We start from the raw sequence: 21,076 nt of genomic DNA on the forward strand, positions 1-21,076 counted from the left end.
CCAGGCCTGAATGTGCCAGACTTGGATCATGCAGCTCTCCAGCGTGGGGTCCTGGGAGAGGGAACTGAGGTCCCCTGAAGGAGGCCAATGGTGGCAAACAGCTGTTCTGGGCACAGGAGCACCTGTGCAAGGCTTGGACCTGGCCCTGAGGAGCACAACTGTAAAGAAGACATTGATGTGGAGTAAACGTTTATAAGGGGTGACTCCCAGCTGAAGCACATCTGTCAAGTCGTTCGTTTTGCCTGCCATTGTGGGCGACTGAAGATACAAGAGCTCGGCTGCCCTGCGCACCACTACTGCAAATGATGCACACTCCTCCATGGCCACGGTAGGAGGAGAGACCAGTCCAGTGTCTGGGGTGAGGTGTCCAAACCACTGGTATTCACCTCTTTCCCCCTACCAGTTGCCCTTTGTACCATCAAGGGGATGGTGTTAACCATAATGGTCCTTTGAACCCTCCTAATCATCATCATCATTCTTTCTAGGACATTCAAAGGAAAAAGGCACTGGTGGTGGTTTGGAAGGCATAGTATCAGTTAGTGCTAAATTTGCATTGGACGATGCCCATGTGCCTCTGTATTGGATTTGGGTATAATGAAGGGGCCTGCACCAGGAGCGACATCACTGCAGAGAGTGCCTAGGAATGTTACATCTAGTGGCCAGAGCGTAGTATCCTAAAACTCCTTGAGTTTTGCTGGGGTCATTCCATCGCTAGCAAACTCTGGGAGGCATGGGACAGAACCTGGCACAAACTCCACTATGGAACAAGGCCTAGAGTGCCCATGCTCCCATGCTAGGTCGGATGACTTGGACAGGCACAAGGATGCTCAAGGCTGCTACAACTTCTTTTGCTTGTGGGATGTACGCAGCGATTTGGATTGTGACTACAATCATCGGGAGTGGTTCTGCAAGTGGTCCTGGAACCTTCCAAACGACCACAATGGGGGTCATCTAACATCCGGCAGAAAGGAACTTCAGGAAATAGTTTCCTTAGCACCTTCAGATGCATGGCGTGGCAAGCCTTGCAGGTCTTGTTTTCATGGAGTCGCTCCAAGCCCCATAGACCAAGCAAGTCTGTCACAGACGTCTGCCTCTGATACGAATCGTTTAAAGGCTGTTGGCTTTTTAGGGGGTGACATGCCTGTAAGGAAATGCCTCCTTGGCATGGTTACCCCCTGACTTTTTGCCTTTGCTGATGCTAAGTTTTGATTTGAAAGTGTGCTGAGGCCTGCTAACCCGGCCCCAGCACCAGTGTTCTTTCCCTAACCTGTACTTTTGTTTCCACAATTGGCACACCATGGCATCCAGGTAAGTCCCTTGTAACTGGTACCAAGGGCCCTGATGCCAGGGAAGGTCTCTAAGGGCTGCAGCATGTCTTATGCCACCCTGGGGACCCCTCACTCAGCACAGACACACTGCTTGCCAGCTTGTGTGTGCTAGTGAGGACAAAACAACAAAGTCGACATGGCACTCCCCTCAGGGTGCCATGCCAACCTCACACTGCCTACAGGTATAGATAAGTCACCCCTCTAGCAGGCCTTACAGCCCTAAGGCAGGATGCACTATACCATAGATGAGGGCATAAGTGCAGGAGCACTATGCCCCTACAGTGTCTAAGCAAAACCTTAGACATTGTAAGTGCAGGGTATCCATAAGAGTATATAGTCTGGGAGTCTGTCATGCACGAACTCCACAGCACCATAATGGCTACACTGAAAACTGTGAAGTTTGGTATCAAACTGCTCAGCACAATAAATGCACACTGATGCAAGTGTACATTTTATTGTAACATACACCCCAGAGGGCACCTTAGAGGTGCCCCCTGAAACCTTAACCGACTATCCGTGTAGGCTGACTAGTTTTAGCAGCCTGCCACACACCAGACATGTTGTTGGCCACATGGGGAGAGTGCCTTTGTCACTCTGTGGCTAGTAACAAAGCCTGTACTGAGTGGAGGTGCTTCACACCTCCCCCTGCAGGAACTGTAACACCTGGCGGTGAGCCTCAAAGGCTCACCCCCTTTCTTACAGCACCCCAGGGCACTCCAGCTAGTGGAGTTGCCCGCCCCCTCCGGCCATGGCCCCACTTTTGGCGGCAAGGCCGGAGGAGATGATGAGAAAAACAAGGAGTCGTCACTGGCCAGTCAGGACAGCCCCTAAGGTGTCCTGAGCTGAGGTGACTCTAACTTTTAGACATCCTCCATCTTGTAGATGGAGGATTCCCCCAATAGGATTAGGGATGTGCCCCCCTCCCCTCAGGGAGGAGACACAAAGAGGGTGTAGCCACCCTCAGGGCTAGTAGCCATTGCTACTAACCCCCCAGACCTAAACACACCCCTAAATTCAGTATTTAGGGGCTCCCCAGAACCTTGGAACTCAGATTCCTGCAACCTAAGAAGAAGAGGACTGCTGAACTGAAAAACCTGCAGAGAAGACGGAGACACCAACTGCTTTGGCCCCCAGCTCTACCGGCCTGTCTCCCCACTTCTAAAGACACTGCTCCAGCGACGCGTTCCCATGGTCCAGCAACCTCTGAAGCCTCAGAGGACTACCCTGCATCTAGAAGGACCAAGAACTCCCGAGGACAGTGGCTCTGTTCAACAAAGACTGCAACTTTGAAACAACACGCGTTTTCCGCCGGAAGCGTGAGACTTGGCACTCTGCACCCGACGCCCCCGGCTCGACTTGTGGAGAACAATCACTTCAGGGAGGACTTCCCGGCGGCTACGAGACCGTGAGTAGCCAGAGTTTACCCCCCTGAGCCCCCACAGCGACGCCTGCAGAGGGAATCCCGAGGCTCCCCCTGACCGCGACTGCCTGCTTCAAAGACCCGACGCCTGGTAAAGACTCTGCACCTGCAGCCCCCAGGGCCTGAAGGATGCGACCCCCAGGTGGCCCTCTCCCTTGCCCAGGTGGTGGCTACCCCGAGGAGCCCCCCACCCCCTTGCCTGCCTGCATCGCTGAAAAGACCCCTTGGTCTCCCATTGATTTCTATTGCGAACCCGACGCTTGTTTGCACACTGCACCCGGCCGCCCCTGTGCTGCTGAGGGTATACTTTCTGTGTGGACTTGTGTCCCCCCCGGTGCCCTACAAAACCCCCCTGGTCTGCCCTCCGAAGACACGGGTACTTACCTGCTGGCAGACTGGAACCGGGGCACCCCCTTCTCCATTGAAGCCTATGCGTTTTGGGCACCACTTTAACCTCTGCACCTGACCGGCCCTGAGCTGCTGGTGTGGTAACTTTGGGGTTGCTCTGAACCCCCAACGGTGGGCTACCTTGGACCCAAACTTGAACCCCATAGGTGGTTTACTTACCTGCAAAAACTAACAAACACTTACCTCCCCCAGGAACTGTTGAAAATGGCACTGTCTAGTTTTAAAATAGCTATATGTCATTTATGTGAAAACTGTATATGCTGTTTTGCTAATTCAAAGTTACTAAATTACCTACCTGAAATACCTTTCAATTGAAGTATTGTTTGTAAATCTTGAACCTGTGGTTCTTAAAATAAACTAAGAAAATATATTTTTCTATACAAAAACCTATTGGCCTGGAATTGTCTGAGTGTGTGTTCCTCATTTATTGCTTGTGTGTGTACAACAAATGCTTAACACTACCCTCTGATAAGCCTACTGCTCGACCACACTACCACAAAATAGAGCATTAGAATTATCTCTTTTTGCCACTGTCTTACCTCTAAGGGGAACCCTTGGACTCTGTACATACTATTCCTTACTTTGAAATAGTGCATACAGAGCCAACTTCCTACAATGCCTGACACATCACGAGATGAAATCGGGAAGAGTGGGAGGAAAAAAAAAAAAACTTTAACAAAAAGTCAAGGAAAGTCAGTCTTAAAAAAAAAAACGGAATCGCTCTCTCTGGATCTGCACTGACTGGGCGGAAAGAAAATAATTGACGCGAGTACGCTTGGGTGGCACCTAAATAGCCACCAAGCAAGACATTTCTGGTGCAGATGATGCAGAGAAGGAGAAAGCCACCTACTGGCGAGCAGGGGTACTGCAAAAACAATTTCCAGTTCAAATGGTGCCAGTTGTGACGAGGGCTGGCCTAAAGTTGATGGATGAAGAGCCTTCAGGCATGTTGAGGGGAAATAGCATCAGCTATTCACCAACCCCAGAAGGGGAGGCCAGTGTCAGAATGGGAGTCAAAGCCAAATTTATCAGACATTAGAAGTAACAGGGTGAAAAGAGCAGTGTTATAAGCCACCAGAAGGCATAACTCAGAGGACCTCTGGGTCATGAAGATGCTCCAGCAGGGCCCATGATTGTGCAAATGGTATCAAACATTATTTAAAAAACAAAAGGCAGGATCCACACCAAGATCCAGAAATTCAAAACATATCTGACCCATGGTGTTGGCAGTAGCATATCTGGGATCAACGCAGAGTCGGAGGGAGCCACGGGCATCAGGTCGTCTTGGGGAAGGCAAACAAGTTCCGGCTCCAACAAAGACTCCTGATTAACAGGGGGAGTGGCCAGAAGATGTACCCTTCAAAAAGCAGTGCTGCATGGAGATGTGGCATTTCATCAACTTGTGTTTTCTCTACGATGACAGCAACTGCAAAGACCTTGCCTTGGGTCTTGACTTCCACTTAGTTCAATGGTCATCTCAAGACTGGTACATGAACAGCTTAGCTTCCCACTAATTTATAACCTTTGTTTACGTGCTTCTGAGGAATTTGCATTATCTGTACTGCACCGTAATGTTTTTAGAAAAAGAAGAAACACAGTGTGAAGTGTTTACCAAGGATAGGGTTACACCTCAGATTTGCTTTAACAGCAAAGAAACAAAGAAATCTACATTATGGCACAAGCGGGGGCACTTTACGGCTCCAGTGATGTCATGCTGCCATAGTGTCTGGTGCTTAAATGGAGCAACCATCTCCTCCTGGGATAAAGAGCTTTTGAAAAGCTTCCAGCTTTAGTCGGACGCCAGCGATATTTAAAATGTGAGCATAGGAAAGTGCCTCTCTTGGCATTGTCAACCCCCACTTTTTGCCTGATTTCTGATGTAATTTTGACTGAAGGTGCACTGGGTTCTTGCTAACCAGGTCCCCAGTGCCAAATCTTTCCCTCAAAACTACAGTTGTTTTTCCTAACTGGCAAAACCTTTAGCACCCACTCTCCCCTGGTAAATGTTACCCTTGGTACCTAGGGTCTAGGGTACTACAGAGGGCCCTAGAGGCTGCAGCATAAATGATGCCACCCTGAGGGACTCCTCACTGAGCACATGGCAGGCTGCCATTGCAGGCTGTCTTGGTCAGACACAAGTGAAAACATGGCATGGCACGCAGGCTGTGCGCCATGTCCTCTAAACACTGCATGCAGCATATGTAAGTCACCACTCTAGCAGGCCTTCCAGCCCTAAGGCAGGGTGCATTTTATTACATGTGAGGGCAGATCTGCACAGGCCGATACGCTCCTGCTATTTCTTTGTCGATTCTCAGACATAGTAGGTGACCAGGGAAGCCATTTTAAATGCATGCGATGTACACTGGTCACTACGAGTATCCCAGCTACATGATAGCTTCTCTGAATACAGGGATGTTTGGTAGCAGACACCTCAGATTAATAAACCATCACGGATGTCAGTGACCGATTAATCAATAAATGCACCTTAGAGATGCCCCCTGAAAACTTACCAGCTACTGGTGTGTTCATTAATTGGTCCTGACCAGTCAGACACCCTACCAACATTTCTGCCCCCTCCTAGAGTGAGAACCAGAGACAAAAAGCCTGGAGTGGGCGGGTTTGTTAAGACCTCACCCAAGCAGGATGGACATTCAAGAGCGGGAAGCTTCAAAGATCTAGTTGTCTTTGTAATGAGACTCGGGTCTCTGCAGATCGCAGAGCTGACTGATCCCCATACCCCCCCCCCCACCTTTTTTAAAGCTCAGAGGACTCCATGATGCTATGTGGCAGGTCTTGAGCTCCCAAACACGGCCTATATACATAGATTTTCACAAGAAACAATAAATCAAGGCTTTTTTTTCCCCTCCACCTCAAACAAACATTGGGCTGCCAACTTGTCCAGTGAAGCTTCTTCAGCTTTTATGGCTCTGGTCTGCAAACATGACTGTTGGAGGCTCTGCTTCTGACTGGGCTTGGGGATGACTTCTCCATGAGCAAGAAACAGCAGCAGTGCTCTTTCCTTCACTAGCCCAAGGAGCAGCAGATGCAGTCCCACGTTGGTGCAGCCTCTCCTTTGCCAGGTCCGTGGTCAGCAGGGTAGTCATCCCTTAGTCATCTTCTCCAGCCTAGAGGAAATCTCAGTTCTGGCGACCAGGGGTGACTCTTTCTGTCCAGAAAGTGCCCTAAATTAGCATCATTAGCTAATGGGCTACTTGGTTCCCTCCAGCCTGTTGACATCTTACTGTGAAGTGTGGCATCTAGCTATTCTAGAGTTCTCTATTTTGCTCACTCCAAGATGGCTGAACCCCTCTCTTAGTGTGTGGTGCTTGGTAGCCCACCTTAGGTATGTGGCTACCTCTGGGCTGCATACCCACTGAAATAACTGTTTGGCAGCTGTTTCCCGTCTCTGTGTCAGCTGTCAGTGTGTCTACCTAAAAAAAATAAAGCAGCCCTTCTTGAATGTGTTCACCACTTGCACTTCAAATGCTGTCTGCCCTATGAAGTTCGCCCTGTGGTCCAACCCCCATGTGGCTTCATGCCAGGAAGAGGTGACCGGCTCTGGTGTGTCCTTCCTGGGAGTTTTTCATATCTCTCCCCAGGAGGGCAGAAGGCTGTCTGGAAGGACATTCCTTGGGTGCAGCTGTAAACGGTCACTGGAAACCTTGGGCAACCAAAGTGGCTACTTGCTAAAGTTGCACTTTGCCCACAAGTGACATTAAATGTGCCTTAAACAATATATCGATGTTATCCACTGATTCTTAGTGATACCTTGAAGTACCCACCTCAGTAGTTCCAATCTGGGTTGAAGTGCCACCTTGTAACATAGTAATAGGGCTACTAGCCTCTCACAGTAAAAATGACAATTTACGTTTGCAGGTTCCGCACTAAAATATTCTGCACCACGCCTTAGGATCTGATTTGCTGGAGGTTTTTGTCTCTGCGTTACCTTAAACTAGAACATTGAACATTGAGATAGCCATTAAAACTGCTTTATCATTCTGCAGTGGCAGTCTTGGAGATGTGTTCCAATAGGTCATGCTTGTTGTGGTACAAATAGTGGTGCAGTCCACGAATGCAACTTTAACTTAAAGGCTCCTCGTGCAATATACTAAGAACTTGCAAGTAAGATGAGCTATGCGAGTTGGGAACAAGCTAATCAACCATACTGTTTTACAACAGTCAGAGCATGTGCACTGAGTCCTGGTTAGCAGGGCTATGGGTATTTCAGAGCAATTACACCAATACCTACTTGTCAAAAAGTGGGGTTAAACCTGCAAATAGTGTGTATCCTTACCACAGGTTAGAGGGTTTACTTAAAAATTGGATGGTGTCACTGGAGACATGGTAGATATGAGGCTAGGGCTGCTACTTCGGTACGTTATGTTTCTTAAGGATAAAAGTCTTCATCTGATCCTAGATCTGTTTACTGCGAAAGACGTTCAAATTGCTGTTGCTGGCATGTATGTTGCTGGCCCTCGAAAGTGGAAGACTGGATGGGTGTCTGACTTGCAGAATGCATATTTTCATGCACTGATTCCCGATCCGGTATCATAATGTTTCCATACTTAGTCGATTGATTCCTCAAAGCCTTGTACCCAGAAATGCTCTTGACCCACCTGCAAGTCACAGTGGCTCTTGTTAAACTCATACTTTTTGCATCAGCAAGCCAAAATCTCACCTGGTGACCTAAGGATTCCAGTTTATAGAGGCTATCCTGGACATAGAATCATTCCTTTCCCACTCCTAAAAGGGTAGAGGATATTGAAGCAATGATTCTGACATTCCTGAACAGAACACAAGTTCCAGTCCTGATGGTTTTACATCTGCTAGCTTTTGGCAAACGTCTAGTTATTCGTGTAGGCTGGCTCATGAGCCTTCCAGTGGTACCTCTGCAAGCATTGGTTCCAACAAGGCAGATATCTGCTGTCTTCCATAACACTCTCAAGGAACACAGCATTTGGCTTGATTTGGTGGAGTTTGGAAGGCAACTTGGTTCAGGGGACAGATTCCAACCACTACCAGTAGTGACTAGTAATAATTGATCCTTCCACCAAGGGTGGGTATCTCATCCAAAGAATCAGTCTGCTGTGCTGTCACTTAGTGGCCAGGTCGTCCAGACCAGATCTTTACTGACTACATAACCACAGTGTGGTATATTTATAAGCAGTGGGACATAAGGCCCCTCCTGCTCTGTTGGGAAGGTCTTAGACACTGGTCTTGGCTGCAACAGCAGGACATCTGGCTTGTGACTAACCATATTGCAGGGATTCTGAATATTTGAGCAGAGAGCCTTATCTGATGTCATCTTACCGACCACAAGTGGAGGCTTTACTCAGATGTGGCCCAATACAGCTTCAATCTTTGGGGCACATCTCAAGTAGATATCTGTCACTCACCACATTATTTAGTACCCAGTGTTCTGTCCCTTCAGTATCTGTTGCAGGGGGCACGTTTCATGTAGAATGGAACTTTTCCCTCACTGTCTACCCCCCCCCCCCCCCCCCCCCTTCCCGATCCCCCGATCATCCCACATCACCTGACACCCTTTGGATTCCTGAAGTGCTGAGGAAGGTTTTGCGTCTCCTGCGCCCAAGTCATCTCAGCTGGCGAAGTATGCGACCTGATGCATCTCTCCTTGTAAAACCAGCTTGGTCTCCCTCTTTCAATCGCAAGACATTGACTGTACCACAACCTCCAGAGCACCTCTTGCCAGGAGATTGTGCAGGGGGAGCCTAAATGCTTTTACTCTTCTGCCTAAAATGGTGGATGTCATCCAAAGTGTCCACAGGCACTCCACCAAAATAGGTTTTAGTCTGGGATAAGGATTAGGTTTGTCAAATTATGTACAGACAGCTCGGTAAACCCTCCTAAAACCTCTTAAACTGACATACTATGCTTCACCCTATCATTAACCGAGCAGGAGTACACAGTGGGCATAGTAAATGGCTACATATCCACATTGCCAGCCATCTGTCTCCTAGACCAGCTGTCCATCTCATCAGCAGTCTTGAGGTTTTTGAAGGCTCAAGCCACATGCCCCCTTCTCCTTTCATAATGCCGCAATAGGATCTTAATCTTAATCTTATTCTAACAATTCTAATGTGTTCCCTGTTTGATCCTTTACACACTTTACAGTTGCAACTGCCTACTCTGAAGAAAGAGTTTCTTGTCGGTCTTTAGTCAGCAAGGCGTGTTAGTGAATTGCAGGTGCTGAGTGTCAAGCCCCCTTCACTACCTTCTTTATGACCTGCTGGTTCTTAGACCCAAGAATGAAGGTGGTCCTGCTTTTTCATATGGGACAATCCATCTCCTTATCATTCTTCCCTCATCTGCTCCCACCTCAAGCGGAAGTAACACTTCATAAGCTGGGTCTCTCAAAAGCAGTCCGTTTTTACATTGACTATTCCAAGAACTTCAGATGTGATCATAAGCTATGTTGGAAAAATGAAGGGAAAAGCTACTCAAAAGAGAACACTGTCAAGATGGATCATCTTGTATATTGAGATATGCCACCCCTTGGCTTATAAGGACCCTGCAGAGGGCATCCAGCTCATTTTAACAGAGCAGAGTCATCAATTTCAGCCATAGAAAGGGGAGTCCCTGATGCACAAGTCTTCAAAGCGACAATTTGGGTTTCCTTAAAGACTTATGCAAACCACTACTTTGATTCAGAGATTTGGAGGAAAAGTTACTTTGCACACTTGTAGTTTAATATGCCTTTACACAAAGCAGCCTCCTGTTTGTGTACTCCTTTGGGTGTCATTTAAAAAAATAAGAATACGCAAGTAGAACTCCCCATCAGAATTAAAAGGTACTTAGCGTTGGTAACAGTCTTGGTGGCGGATGCTCTGCATACCTGCAGGTTCGTTACAGACCACTCCCCCTCCTCCTTTTTGGAAGGATGGTTTGAGTTAGTTTCTGTGAACAGGTTCCTTTCTAGAGATCGTACTGCACCTCGTTATGCTGATGTAATTCTTACCATGTTTACCCTGAAGGTGCATACATCACAGTGGCTTGGTTGCTGCTGCTAAAAAGAACCAAAGCCCCCTACTGACCTGGAGAACTGTTGAAAAGTTTCCAGACTCAGTCTGACACTTGAGTTCTTTAAAAGGAATCCACAGATATTATCTACAGGTAGATAGAGTAGTCTTCAGAAAGATAGTTTCTGAAGTTAAGCAACGTTTTTTTTAGTTTGATACTTTATCTACAGATTCCTCACTGCCCTCCCACATCTCAGTTCTGTGGAATGGTCTCTTTTCTAATCTAAAAGGGTCCCTCTTAGTATGGCTCCTTGTTCGAGGGCACAGAGAGATCCAATAAAGAAGCTGAAGTCAAGGCTCTGGGATGGCGCATACCCCCGGCTTCTCCATCTCTTCAGGGGCAAAATAGTCAACAGAGCGCCGACAGTGCCATTTACTGGCGCTTGCTGTTTAAAATCTTGAGGAGTCTGCTCTTCCTTAGAGAACCCACTAAAAGGTGCTTTAACAAAGTTAATTAACTTGTTCATTGCTTACCTTGTAACAATTTGTTTATAGCATCTAGTGCCATGGATTAACATGCACTCATATGCCTACTCGGATTGTTTTTACCACTTAACTTTCAAATTTATAATGCACAGGTTACATTTCCTGTGCACCTTAACAGCATGCCACTGACAATACACAAGGGGGATAAGCACAATTTAAGGTGGAATCCTTGCCCTGGTACATTATGCGCTTATGGAGGAGTCAGAGGATATTGAAATAATAAAGACCTTTTTTGAAGAAAAACAACTTGCAAAGTCTGCAACCCTACAGTAGCTAGGAGGAGTATGTAGAGCATGATTCTCTACAGCACTATAAGCTACCAACAGTTGTTTACAATGTAAATAACATTTATTTATTCTGAACCTGGGATATCAGATGTGCTGGATGAAGTGGTCCGAGATCCCTGCATGTGTTCATAAAGATTAGATTAAGATAGATGCCTGCGATGTTGACCTAGATTTATATGTAAATAAGTGCCTAACCAATGGTAAGTACCTTCTCCGTTAGCTCAATGAAGTAGTAACGGTCTCTTGAAATTACAGCTTTCTTAACTTGTCCCTTTTACTAGTTATTAGTCGTTACTGCATTCATCCAGAAAGAAGTGTTGGCAAGCTACATCTTTCCTTAAAGGCTCGATTTACAGTATTCCACAAGCTCTTATTTGCACAGTTTCAGCTTTTGCTGCTTTGTTGCCTAATTTTCATCTGAACTCGCTAGAAGACTTTGCTTCTGTTTATCAAATATGGCAACTAAAGAAGCCTTGTGCAATAAAGCTCTTTACATAGAGAACATGACCTTTCATAAGTTCTGATTTGTTGTATGTTAAATATTATGCAGTTAACCCTGGTAAAGTTGCTCCAAAGTATTTTATGTGAAATGGATAGTTGTTTTGAAATTTTCTGTTCCTAGTTTGTTTAGAATAATTGCTTTTAACAGGCTTATTTATCAGTCTAGTACACTAAAGGCAGCATTTTATCTTTTTGGGATCATAGACCTATTTCAGATAGTTATAGGTTAGTTATGTTGGTCACCCTTTATGCATTTTGGAAAGATCTTTTTCATTGGATCCACCCTCTGTAGCGCATTTATTTTCTGTTCATGATATTCCGGAATATGCATGTGTTTTTATCTCTAGTATTTAAAAACATTTTTAGGCTTTATAGTTTTTATATTTTGTTGTTCTTTAGAGTTGGTAAAAGAAGTGCCACAGTATTGTAAAATCACAGAGATGCCGTTGCTGTTACTCTTTGATTTCTCTCTATCATGCCCACCGGACCATCCCCTCTATTTTACGTAATGTCAAAACATCTTAATTGGATTAAAACGTTTGACAACCTAGCAGTTAGACGCGATGGAGCCCATTAGCTTGGGTGGGGGAAGTTTTATTTTTTAGGTTGGGAAAGGTCATTCAGCTACAGTTTGTGGCCTTATCTGCTACTGAAGACATTGTTCCTGACAAGTTGTGAAACAGGAACAGCAGATACAATCAGTGCCTGAATTACAATTAAGTAAATTTTTTATTTGTTTATAGTTGCAATAGTTGTGATAAATAGTCTCATTTCCAAGTAAAAGTTACAAGTGACCAGCTCTACAGTTTTTCAATTCTCCTGCAGCTTTAAGGCATGTTTTTTCAACATTAATCTTTTTAAAGGTCGTTTGATAAGGGAAATTATGTGGAATATACAAATGTTTGAAATCTAGTTTTAAATGTATGCAACTTTACCACCATCTTTTCTCTGGAGTTGCTTGCTGCACCTTTTCACAAAAAGTTTAACATTTCTTACCAAATCTCTGTACTTGTATTGAGGCTGCTAATTCTGTTAGTAGGCATATGCTTTGATAAATTGTGGAGTAATTGTTTTTTTTTCTTTTTCATACAGATGATTCCTCCCAGAGGTTGTGCTTACATTTCCATGGTTCACAGACAAGATGCATATCGTGCTCTTCAGAAACTTCGTGCTGGTACTTATAAACTTGTATCAAAAGTTGTTAAGGTAAGCTTTCAGTATTTTACGGTGTCATACCAAATTTAGTTTTGTCAATTCCCAAATTTCTATAACTTGCCATACATTGGGAACAAAACAGGACATGTGGCAAACATGCACAAAGTGCATCTACCACTAACTGCAAATTGCGTTATTCGAGGCACCAGACTGGATCTGGAGAATTCCCCCCCTTAAATGACAACTTTGTGCCGCTGGGAGGCACTGTGTAGCTCTGCTGCAAACTTGTAGCACTCTGGATGGAGCGGAGCTGCATATAGGCGCTACCCTGAGCCACTTGTTTTATTAAGCACCATTGACCTTCTGATGGCCCCTACAAACTTTTCAGACCTTGTTCTAGGGAAGACTTCTCCTACGAAAAACACGTTTCAAGCCATGCCATGCCATGCCATGACTGCTGGATTCAAATGTTGCTGACAGGCTCTCACAATATCTTTGGTAAATATAATCTGATTGTGACTCGTAAGGAAATGGGGTGTACTATATGGTGTGGTTGTGCATCCTCGCTGTGTGATAAGCTTAGCAACCCCTTACTATCTGTCGGTTTCATTGGTGAAACCTGGATAGCTATGGCTCAGAGCAGTAAACATTTAAACAGCACCAAAACAGTTGAATAAATCAACACAACACTTAGGAATCCGACACCAATTTAAAAAAATAGACTGCATTTTTTATAAGACTTTAGTTAGCAAAACGAAAAAGATCCACCAGAGGATTCCGGATATATGGAATTTACAAGCAGTGACAAATCAAAGCAGTTTTACTCACCCCTGAACAAGCATTGGCAAAGTTTTTTTTGTTTTTTTGTGTTATGCAGGTACGATATTCTGTCAAGCTAGACACATTATTAAAACCAGAAAGGACTAAAATACTTTGGCAACCAGCCTACTCTATCTAAACCGATCTAAACCATAATGATAAAATAGGTGCAAGACGGAGAAAGCACATTTCCATTAGAATATATATGATGCAAGACCTTCAAAATAAAAACAGCTGCATTGAAACTGATAAAGTGCATATATTGACTGAGCCACGTAAAATTCCTTTATTTGAGCAGCAAATATTCTAGCAGCACACCATCCGATAAAGTGCAGGAACACTAAAGTGCAAAACCAAACTAACCTTGCCCAACCAGTACTCAATAAAGTGCATAGGTGCCGGCTGGATCTAGAAATCGAGCTCCCTCAATGGGTATAACAACAATCCAAGGTTAATACCTTGCAAAATACAATTGGGTTAAGTGCAGAAACGTTAAAGTGCAAAGCCTATCTAACCTTTAACAATAATTGTAAAAGGAATGAAGTGCATGCATGCTAAATAGATTTAAAAGACCATACATTGTTTGATGTTAGCATGCAAATTGTTTTGTAATACCACAACAGCTCTGGCAAGAATCATATATTGAAAACAATGATTGCCTGCCTAGTAGGTTGACGAGGATGTGTATATAAATTGTGTTATTTTCCAGAACAGCTAGCGGAATGTCATTTGATATTACCAATCTGTAGTACATATGTTGCCTTGAAGGTTATTGTCCTTTTTAGTTTGTCAAGCCAAATCTTCATTGTTGGGACTTTAGTTGACCCCTAATATTGCCATACCAGCGATCAGGCATCTGATATAGTAGCGGAAATTAAATATTGCCTATGTTTGTTTTATTTATGAGTAATACTGGATGCCCCAAATAGAACTGTCATTGCTTCCAGAGTAATTATGATCTGCAGGCAATCACTCAACATCTGGAAAACATTTCTCTAAAATTGGGTGAGTTTGGGGTATAAAAAAAAAAGTGTAGCCAATCCCTTTTATCATCTTGTGCGCATCTAAAGCACTGATTTAAAACAGTGGGATACATTTTATGAAGTGCCTACGGAGCATGATGTGACATCCACCTTGGGAGGAAGGCCATTCTTTTCAAATTAGCAGGTCTAATGAACTTTATATCTAACCTGGAGATATAATCCCATTCACCAATGGTCAGCCTACGCCCAGTAGCTCCTCTAACTTATTTAAATGATAACTAATTAAGGACAAATTTGAATACTTCCTCAGAGCCCTAAACCAGTTACCTATCCCTGTCAGCTTAGTTTTCGTTAGTATCTTCTGGAGAGCTTGTGTCGACTACCTCATTTCTTGATAGTTATTTGCCAAGAAATAGGAGATATGCAGAAAACTGAGCCAATAACGTACAACCTACTGCCGACATAAGTCGCCCAATGCTCAAAACCTTGAGAGTTCCAGAAACTGGTTGCTAGTTTTGGAACAGATAGACCTAAAGCTTGGCAAACCTGAAGCATTATGAATTTATGGATGATAGACACTTGTTTCGCTCTAAAAAACATATCTGATAGAGACTTCTAGCTGCAGTTTCCTTACCTTTGAATTTCCTGGCGTTAGCTTCGAATCCGTAATTTTTCTGCTGAGCAGTACCCTGTGCGTGCCGTCGGATGGCGTTGTTCTGATCCGCGTATTTTCCTTCCGCGCCGGTTAAGCGCAGAACCAGATAGAGCTACCCTTTTCTTCGACGGACATCGAGGTTTTTTAGGTACTTGTTTGAAGCATGTCTTCCAGAAAGACTGGGTTCAAACCGTGTGGTGCGTCTCATTGCACCATGTCGGTAACGGATGGTGTTTAGAGAAGGATCACGACTCCACTTAGTTTTAGTCCTGTCGGACCATGGCTCCAAAGGCCTTGAGGGAGAGATCACTCAAACTTCTTGTGGCCCGACAGCCGTCTTCGGTCGGCACGACTCTGAGGTGGTCACGGTCCCGCAGTAGGAGGTCGCAGCACCGCTCCCGGAGCCCCAAGTCCTTTTCCTGGCATTCGAGGTAATCCGATCACTGAGGTAAGAGGCACAAGAAGAAGTCGTCCAAAAGGACTTTGACTTTGCCACGCCTGTCGGCCGACGAGACATCTATAGAACAGTGAAGTTCCGAGTGCGGTTCCGCTGAGCCATTGCCAGGGTCGACTCTGCGTCTTCCCCCTTCTCAAATAAAAGAATTTTACGTGGCCATGCGCCTTGCTTTTGAGTGGGCTGCACTCTCGGGTGGGTCTTCGGGCTCTACAATATCAGCAGAGGCCCTATTGTGTTCGACGTCGGTGACTTTGGCCTCATGCCGTTGGGGACCGCAGGATCTGATATCGAACCGGAACGGTGCCGGTCCCTCACAGTCGACCTCCTCCAGCACCGGGTCAGACGTCAATGCTTCCTACACCTCCGGCGCCCTCCGGTAGTAGCCCCATCCTCATCCTGGATGAGAGGAGGGACGTCGACTCCGACTTACATGGCGCCAGTTAGGCCCAGATCATTGCCTGAGCCTTATTCTGAACAGCCAGGCACAGGAGAGGGGTGGGATGGTCGGAGGACCCTTTAAAGTACGACCTAGAACAAGAACAGGACCGGTACGAGGATCTAGGGGAGGCAGGTGGACTGGAATCATCTCCAGATACTGGTATGCTTTCTCTTAATGTGGCTGCGGTGGAGGAAGCTTCTTATGCTATGGTGGTGTATAGGGCAGCTGAGGTCTTGGACATAGACTTGCCCTCGGTGACAGTCAGGATGAATCTCCTGACAGAGGTGTGTAGGAAGTTGGCTCTGTATATACTATTTTAAAGTAAGAAATAGTGTGCACAGAATCAAAGGGTTCCCCTTAGAGGTAATGTAGTGGCAAAAAGAGATTATTCTAATGGTCTATTTTGTGGTAGTGTGGTCGAGCAGTAGGCTTATCGGAGGGTAGTTGTAGGAAGTTGGCTCTGTATGTACTATTTCAAAGTAAGAAATAGTATGCACAGATTCCAAGGGTTCCCCTTAGAGGTAAGATAGTGGCAAAAATAGATAATTCTAATGCTCTATTTTGTGGTAGTGTGGTCGAGCAGTAGGCTTATCAGATGGTAGTGTTAAGCATTTGTTGTACATACACAGGCAATAAATGAGGAACAGACACTCGGAGATAATTCCAGGCCAATAGGTTTTTGTATAGAAAAATATATTTTCTTAGTTTATTTTAAGAACCACAGGTTCAAGATTTACAAGTAATACTTCAAATGAAAGGTATTTCATGTAGGAACTTTGAGTTAGCAAAATAGCATATACAGTTTTCACATAAATGACATATACCTATTTTAAAACTAGACCCTTAGTGCAATTTTCAACAGTTCCTGGGGGAGGTAAGTGTTTGTTAGTTTTTGCAGGTAAGTAAACCACCTACGGGGGTTCAAGTTTGGGTCCAAGGTAGCCCACCGTTGGGGGTTCAGAGCAACCCCAAAGTTACCACACCAGCAGCTCAGGGCCGGTCAGGTGCAGAGGTCAAAGTGGTGCCCAAAACGCATAGGCTTCAATGGAGAAGGGGGTGCCCCGGTTCCAGTCTGCCAGCAGGTAAGTACCTGTGTCTTCGGAGGGCAGACCACGGGGGTTTTGTAGGGCACCGGGGGAGACACAAGTCTACACCGAAAGTACACCCTCAGCAGCACGGGGGCGGCCGGGTGCAGTGTGCAACTAGGCGTTGGGTTCGCAATAGAAATCAATGGGAGACCAAGGGGTCTCTTCAGCGATGCAGGCAAAAGGGGGGGGGGGGGGGGCTCCTCGGGGCAGCCACCACCTGGGCAAGGGAGAGGGCCACCTGGGGGTCGCTGCTGCACTGGAGGTCGGATCCTTCAGGTCCTGGGGGCTGCGGGTGCAGAGTCTTTACCAGGCGTTGGGTCTTTGAAGCAGGCAGTCGCGGTCAGGGGGAGCCTCGGGATTCCCTCTGCAGGCGTTGCTGTGGGGGCTCAGGGGGGTCAACTCTGGCTACTCACGGTCTCGTAGTCGCCGGGGAGTCCTACCTGTGGTGTTTGTTCTCCACAAGTCGAGCCGGAGCGTCGGGTGCAGAGTGCAAAGTCTCACGCTTCCGGTGGGAAACGTGTGGTGTTTCAAAGTTGCTTCTTTGTTGCAAAGTTGCAGTCTTTGGTGAACAGAGCCGCTGTCCTCTGGGGTTCTTGGTCCTTCTAGATGCAGGGTAGTCCACTGAGGCTTCAGAGGTTGCTGGACCCTGGGACCCTGGGAACGTTTCGCTGGAGCAGTGTCTTTAGAAGTGGGGAGACAGGCCGGTAGAGCTGGGGGCCAAAGCAGTTGGTTTCTGTCTTCTCTGCAAGTTTTTCAGTTCAGCAGTCCTCTTCTTAGGTTGGAGAAATCTGAGTTCCTTGGTTCTGGGGAGCCCCTAAATACTGAATTTAGGGGTGTGTTTAGGTCTGGGGGGTTAGTAGCCAATGGCTACTAGCCCTGAGGGTGGCTACACCCTCTTTGTGCCTCCTCCCTGAGGGGCGGGGGGCACATCCCTAATCCTATTGGGGGAATCCTCCATCTGCAAGATGGAGGATTTCTAAAAGTTAGTCACCTCAGCTCAGGACACCTTAGGGGCTGTCCTGACTGGCCAGTGACTCCTCCTTGTTTTTAACATTATCTCCTCCAGCCTTGCCGCCAAAAGTGGGGCCGTGGCCGGAGGGGGCGGGCAACTCCACTAGCTGGAGTGCCCTGGGGTGCTGTAAGAAAGGGGGTGAGCCTTTGAGGCTCACCGCCAGGTGTTAAAGTTCCTGCAGGGGGAGGTGAGAAGCACCTCCACCCAGTACAGGCTTTGTTCCTGGCCACAGAGTGACAAAGGCACTCTCCCCATGTGGCCAGCAACATGTCTGGTGTGTGGCAGGCTGCTAAAACTAGTCAGCCTACACGGATAGTCGGTTAAGGTTTCAGCGGGCACCTCTAAGGTGCCCTCTGGGGTGTATGTTACAATAAAATGTACACTGGCATCAGTGTGCATTTATTGTGCTGGGAAGTTTGATACCAAACTTCACAGTTTTCAGTGTAGCCATTATGGTGCTGTGGAGTTTGTGCATGACAGACTCCCAGACCATATACTCTTATGGCTACCCTGCACTTACAATGTCTAAGGTTTTGCTTAGACACTGTAGGGGCACAGTGTTCATGCACTTATGCCCTCACCTATGGTATAGTGCACCCTGCCTTAGGGCTGTAAGGCCTGCTAGAGGGGTGACTTATCTATACTGCATAGATAGGGTGAGGTTGGCATGGCACCCTGAGGGGAGTGCCATGTAGACTTAGTCTTTTTATCCCCGCCAGCACACACAAGCTGGCAATCCGTGTGTCTGTGCTGAGTGAGGGGTCCCCAGGGTGGCATAAGACATGCTGCAGCCCTTAGAGACCTTCCCTGGCATCAGGGCCCTTGGTACCAGGGGTACCAGTTACAAGGGACTTACCTGGATGCCAGGGTGTGCCAATTGTGGAAACAAAAGTACAGGTTAGGGAAAGAACACTGGTGCTGAGGCCTGATTAGCAGGCCTCAGCACACTTTTAAATCATAACTTGGCATCAGCAAAGGCAAAAAGTCAGGGGGTAACCATGCCAATGAGGCTTTTCCTTACAGTAGTGTTAAGCATTTGTTGTACACACACAGGCAATAAATGAGGAATACACACTCAAAGACAATTCCAGGCCAATACATTTTTATATAGAAAAATACCTTTTCTTAGTTTATTTTAAGAACCACAGGTTCAAAATTTACAAACAATACTTTAAATGAAAGGTATTTCACTCCGGTATCTTAGGAACTTTGAATTATCACAATAGCATGTACAGTTTTGGCAAAAATGGCAATAAGCTATTTAAAAGTGGACACTGCAAAAATCAACAGTTCCTGGGGGAGGTAAGCAAATGTTAAGTTCACAGGTAAGTAAAACACTTACAGGGTTCAAAGTTGGGTCCAAGGCAACCTCAAAAGAGGTGGGCTCCTCGTGGTAGCCACCACCTGGGCTAGGCAGAGGGTCGCCTGGGGGTTTCACTCCTGCACTGAGGTTTGGTTCCTTCAGGTCCTGGGGGCTGCGGGTGCAGTGCTTGGTCCAGGCGTCGGGTCCCTTGTTACAGGCAGTCGCGGTGGGGGAGTGCAGGGGGGTCGTCTCGAGCTACTCACAGGGTTGCAGTCGCCAGGGAGTCCTCCCTGTGGTGTTTGTTCTCTGGATCTCGAGCCGGGGATTATCGGGTGCAGAGTGTGAAGTCTCACGCTTCCGGCGGTAAGAGTGAGGTCTTTAAAGTTAAAGAAAAATTGCAAGTTTGTTGCAGGTTGTTGAGCAGAGCCGCTGCTCATGGGAGTTTCTTGGTCCTGGAGGTCACGGCAGTCCTCTGAGGCTTCAGAGGTCGCTGTTCCCTGTTGGATGCGTCGCTGGTTGCAGGTTTTCGACTCAGGAGACAGGCCGGTAGGGCTGGGGCCAAAGCAGTTGTCGTCATCCGTCGTCTCTTCAGGCTTGTGTGTCAGCAGTCCTTCTTTAGTTCAGGTTGCAGGAATCTGATTTCCTGGGTTCTGGAGTACCCTTAAATACTAATTTTAGGGGGGTGTTTAGGTCTGGGGGGTAGTAGCCAATGGCTACTGTCCTGGAGGGTGGCTACACCCTCTTTGTGCCTCCTTCCTGAGGGGAGGTGGGCACATCCCTATTCTTATTAGGGGAATCTTCCAAAATCAATATGGAGGATTTCTAAAGGCAGGGTCACCTCAGCTCAGGACACCTTAGGGGCTGTCCTGACTGGTGGTGACTCCTTGTTTTTCTCATTATCTGCCCTGGACTTCCTGACAAAAGTGGGGGCTCTGTCCAGTGGGCGGGTGTAGGAAGTTGGCTCTGTATGTGCTATTTCAAAGTAAGGAATAGCATGCACAGAGTCCAAGGGTTCCCCTTAGAGGTAAAATAGTGGTAAAAATAGATAATACTAATGCTCTATTTTGTGGTAGTGTGGTCGAGCAGTAGGCTTATCCAAGGAGTAGTGTTAAGCATTTGTTGTACATACACAAGACAATAAATGAGGTACACACACTCAGAGACAAATCCAGCCAATAGGTTTTTATATAGAAAAATATCTTTTCTTAGTTTATTTTAAGAACCACAGGTTCAAATTCTACATGGAATATCTCATTCGAAAGGTATTGCAGGTAAGTACTTTAGGAACTTCAAATCATCAAAATTGCATGTATACTTTTCAAGTTATTGACAAATAGCTGTTTTAAAAGTGGACACTTAGTGCAATTTTCACAGTTCCTGGGGGAGGTAAGTTTTTGTTAGTTTTACCAGGTAAGTAGGACACTTACAGGGTTCAGTTCTTGGTCCAAGGTAGCCCACCGTTGGGGGTTCAGAGCAACCCCAAAGTCACCACACCAGCAGCTCAGGGCCGGTCAGGTGCAGAGTTCAAAGTGGTGCCCAAAACACATAGGCTAGAATGGAGAGAAGGGGGTGCCCCGGTTCCGGTCTGCTTGCAGGTAAGTACCCGCGTCTTCGGAGGGCAGACCAGGGGGGTTTTGTAGGGCACCGGGGGGGACACAGGTCCACACAGAAATTTCACCCTCAGCGGCGCGGGGG

The 21,076-nt window shown here is 46.4% G+C and overlaps 1 protein-coding gene across 3 annotated transcripts in view; it reads left to right on the plus strand.

Annotated features, from left to right (window-relative positions):
• Nucleotides 1-21,076, plus strand: part of SCAF8 (SR-related CTD associated factor 8) — a 1,507,655-nt gene that overhangs the window by 596,356 nt on the left and 890,223 nt on the right. For all 3 annotated transcript variants that reach the window (XR_011203719.1, XM_069234634.1, XM_069234635.1), the window contains exon 15: nucleotides 12,563-12,676. Coding sequence is in view for 2 of the 3 variants with exons in the window: in XM_069234634.1 (XP_069090735.1) it covers nucleotides 12,563-12,676 (114 nt within the window). In the remaining variant the exon portion in view is untranslated. The remainder of the gene's footprint in view (nucleotides 1-12,562; nucleotides 12,677-21,076) is intronic.

The sequence above is a fragment of the Pleurodeles waltl genome, chromosome 5 (assembly GCF_031143425.1).
Source record: "Pleurodeles waltl isolate 20211129_DDA chromosome 5, aPleWal1.hap1.20221129, whole genome shotgun sequence".
Taxonomy (NCBI): domain Eukaryota; kingdom Metazoa; phylum Chordata; class Amphibia; order Caudata; family Salamandridae; genus Pleurodeles; species Pleurodeles waltl.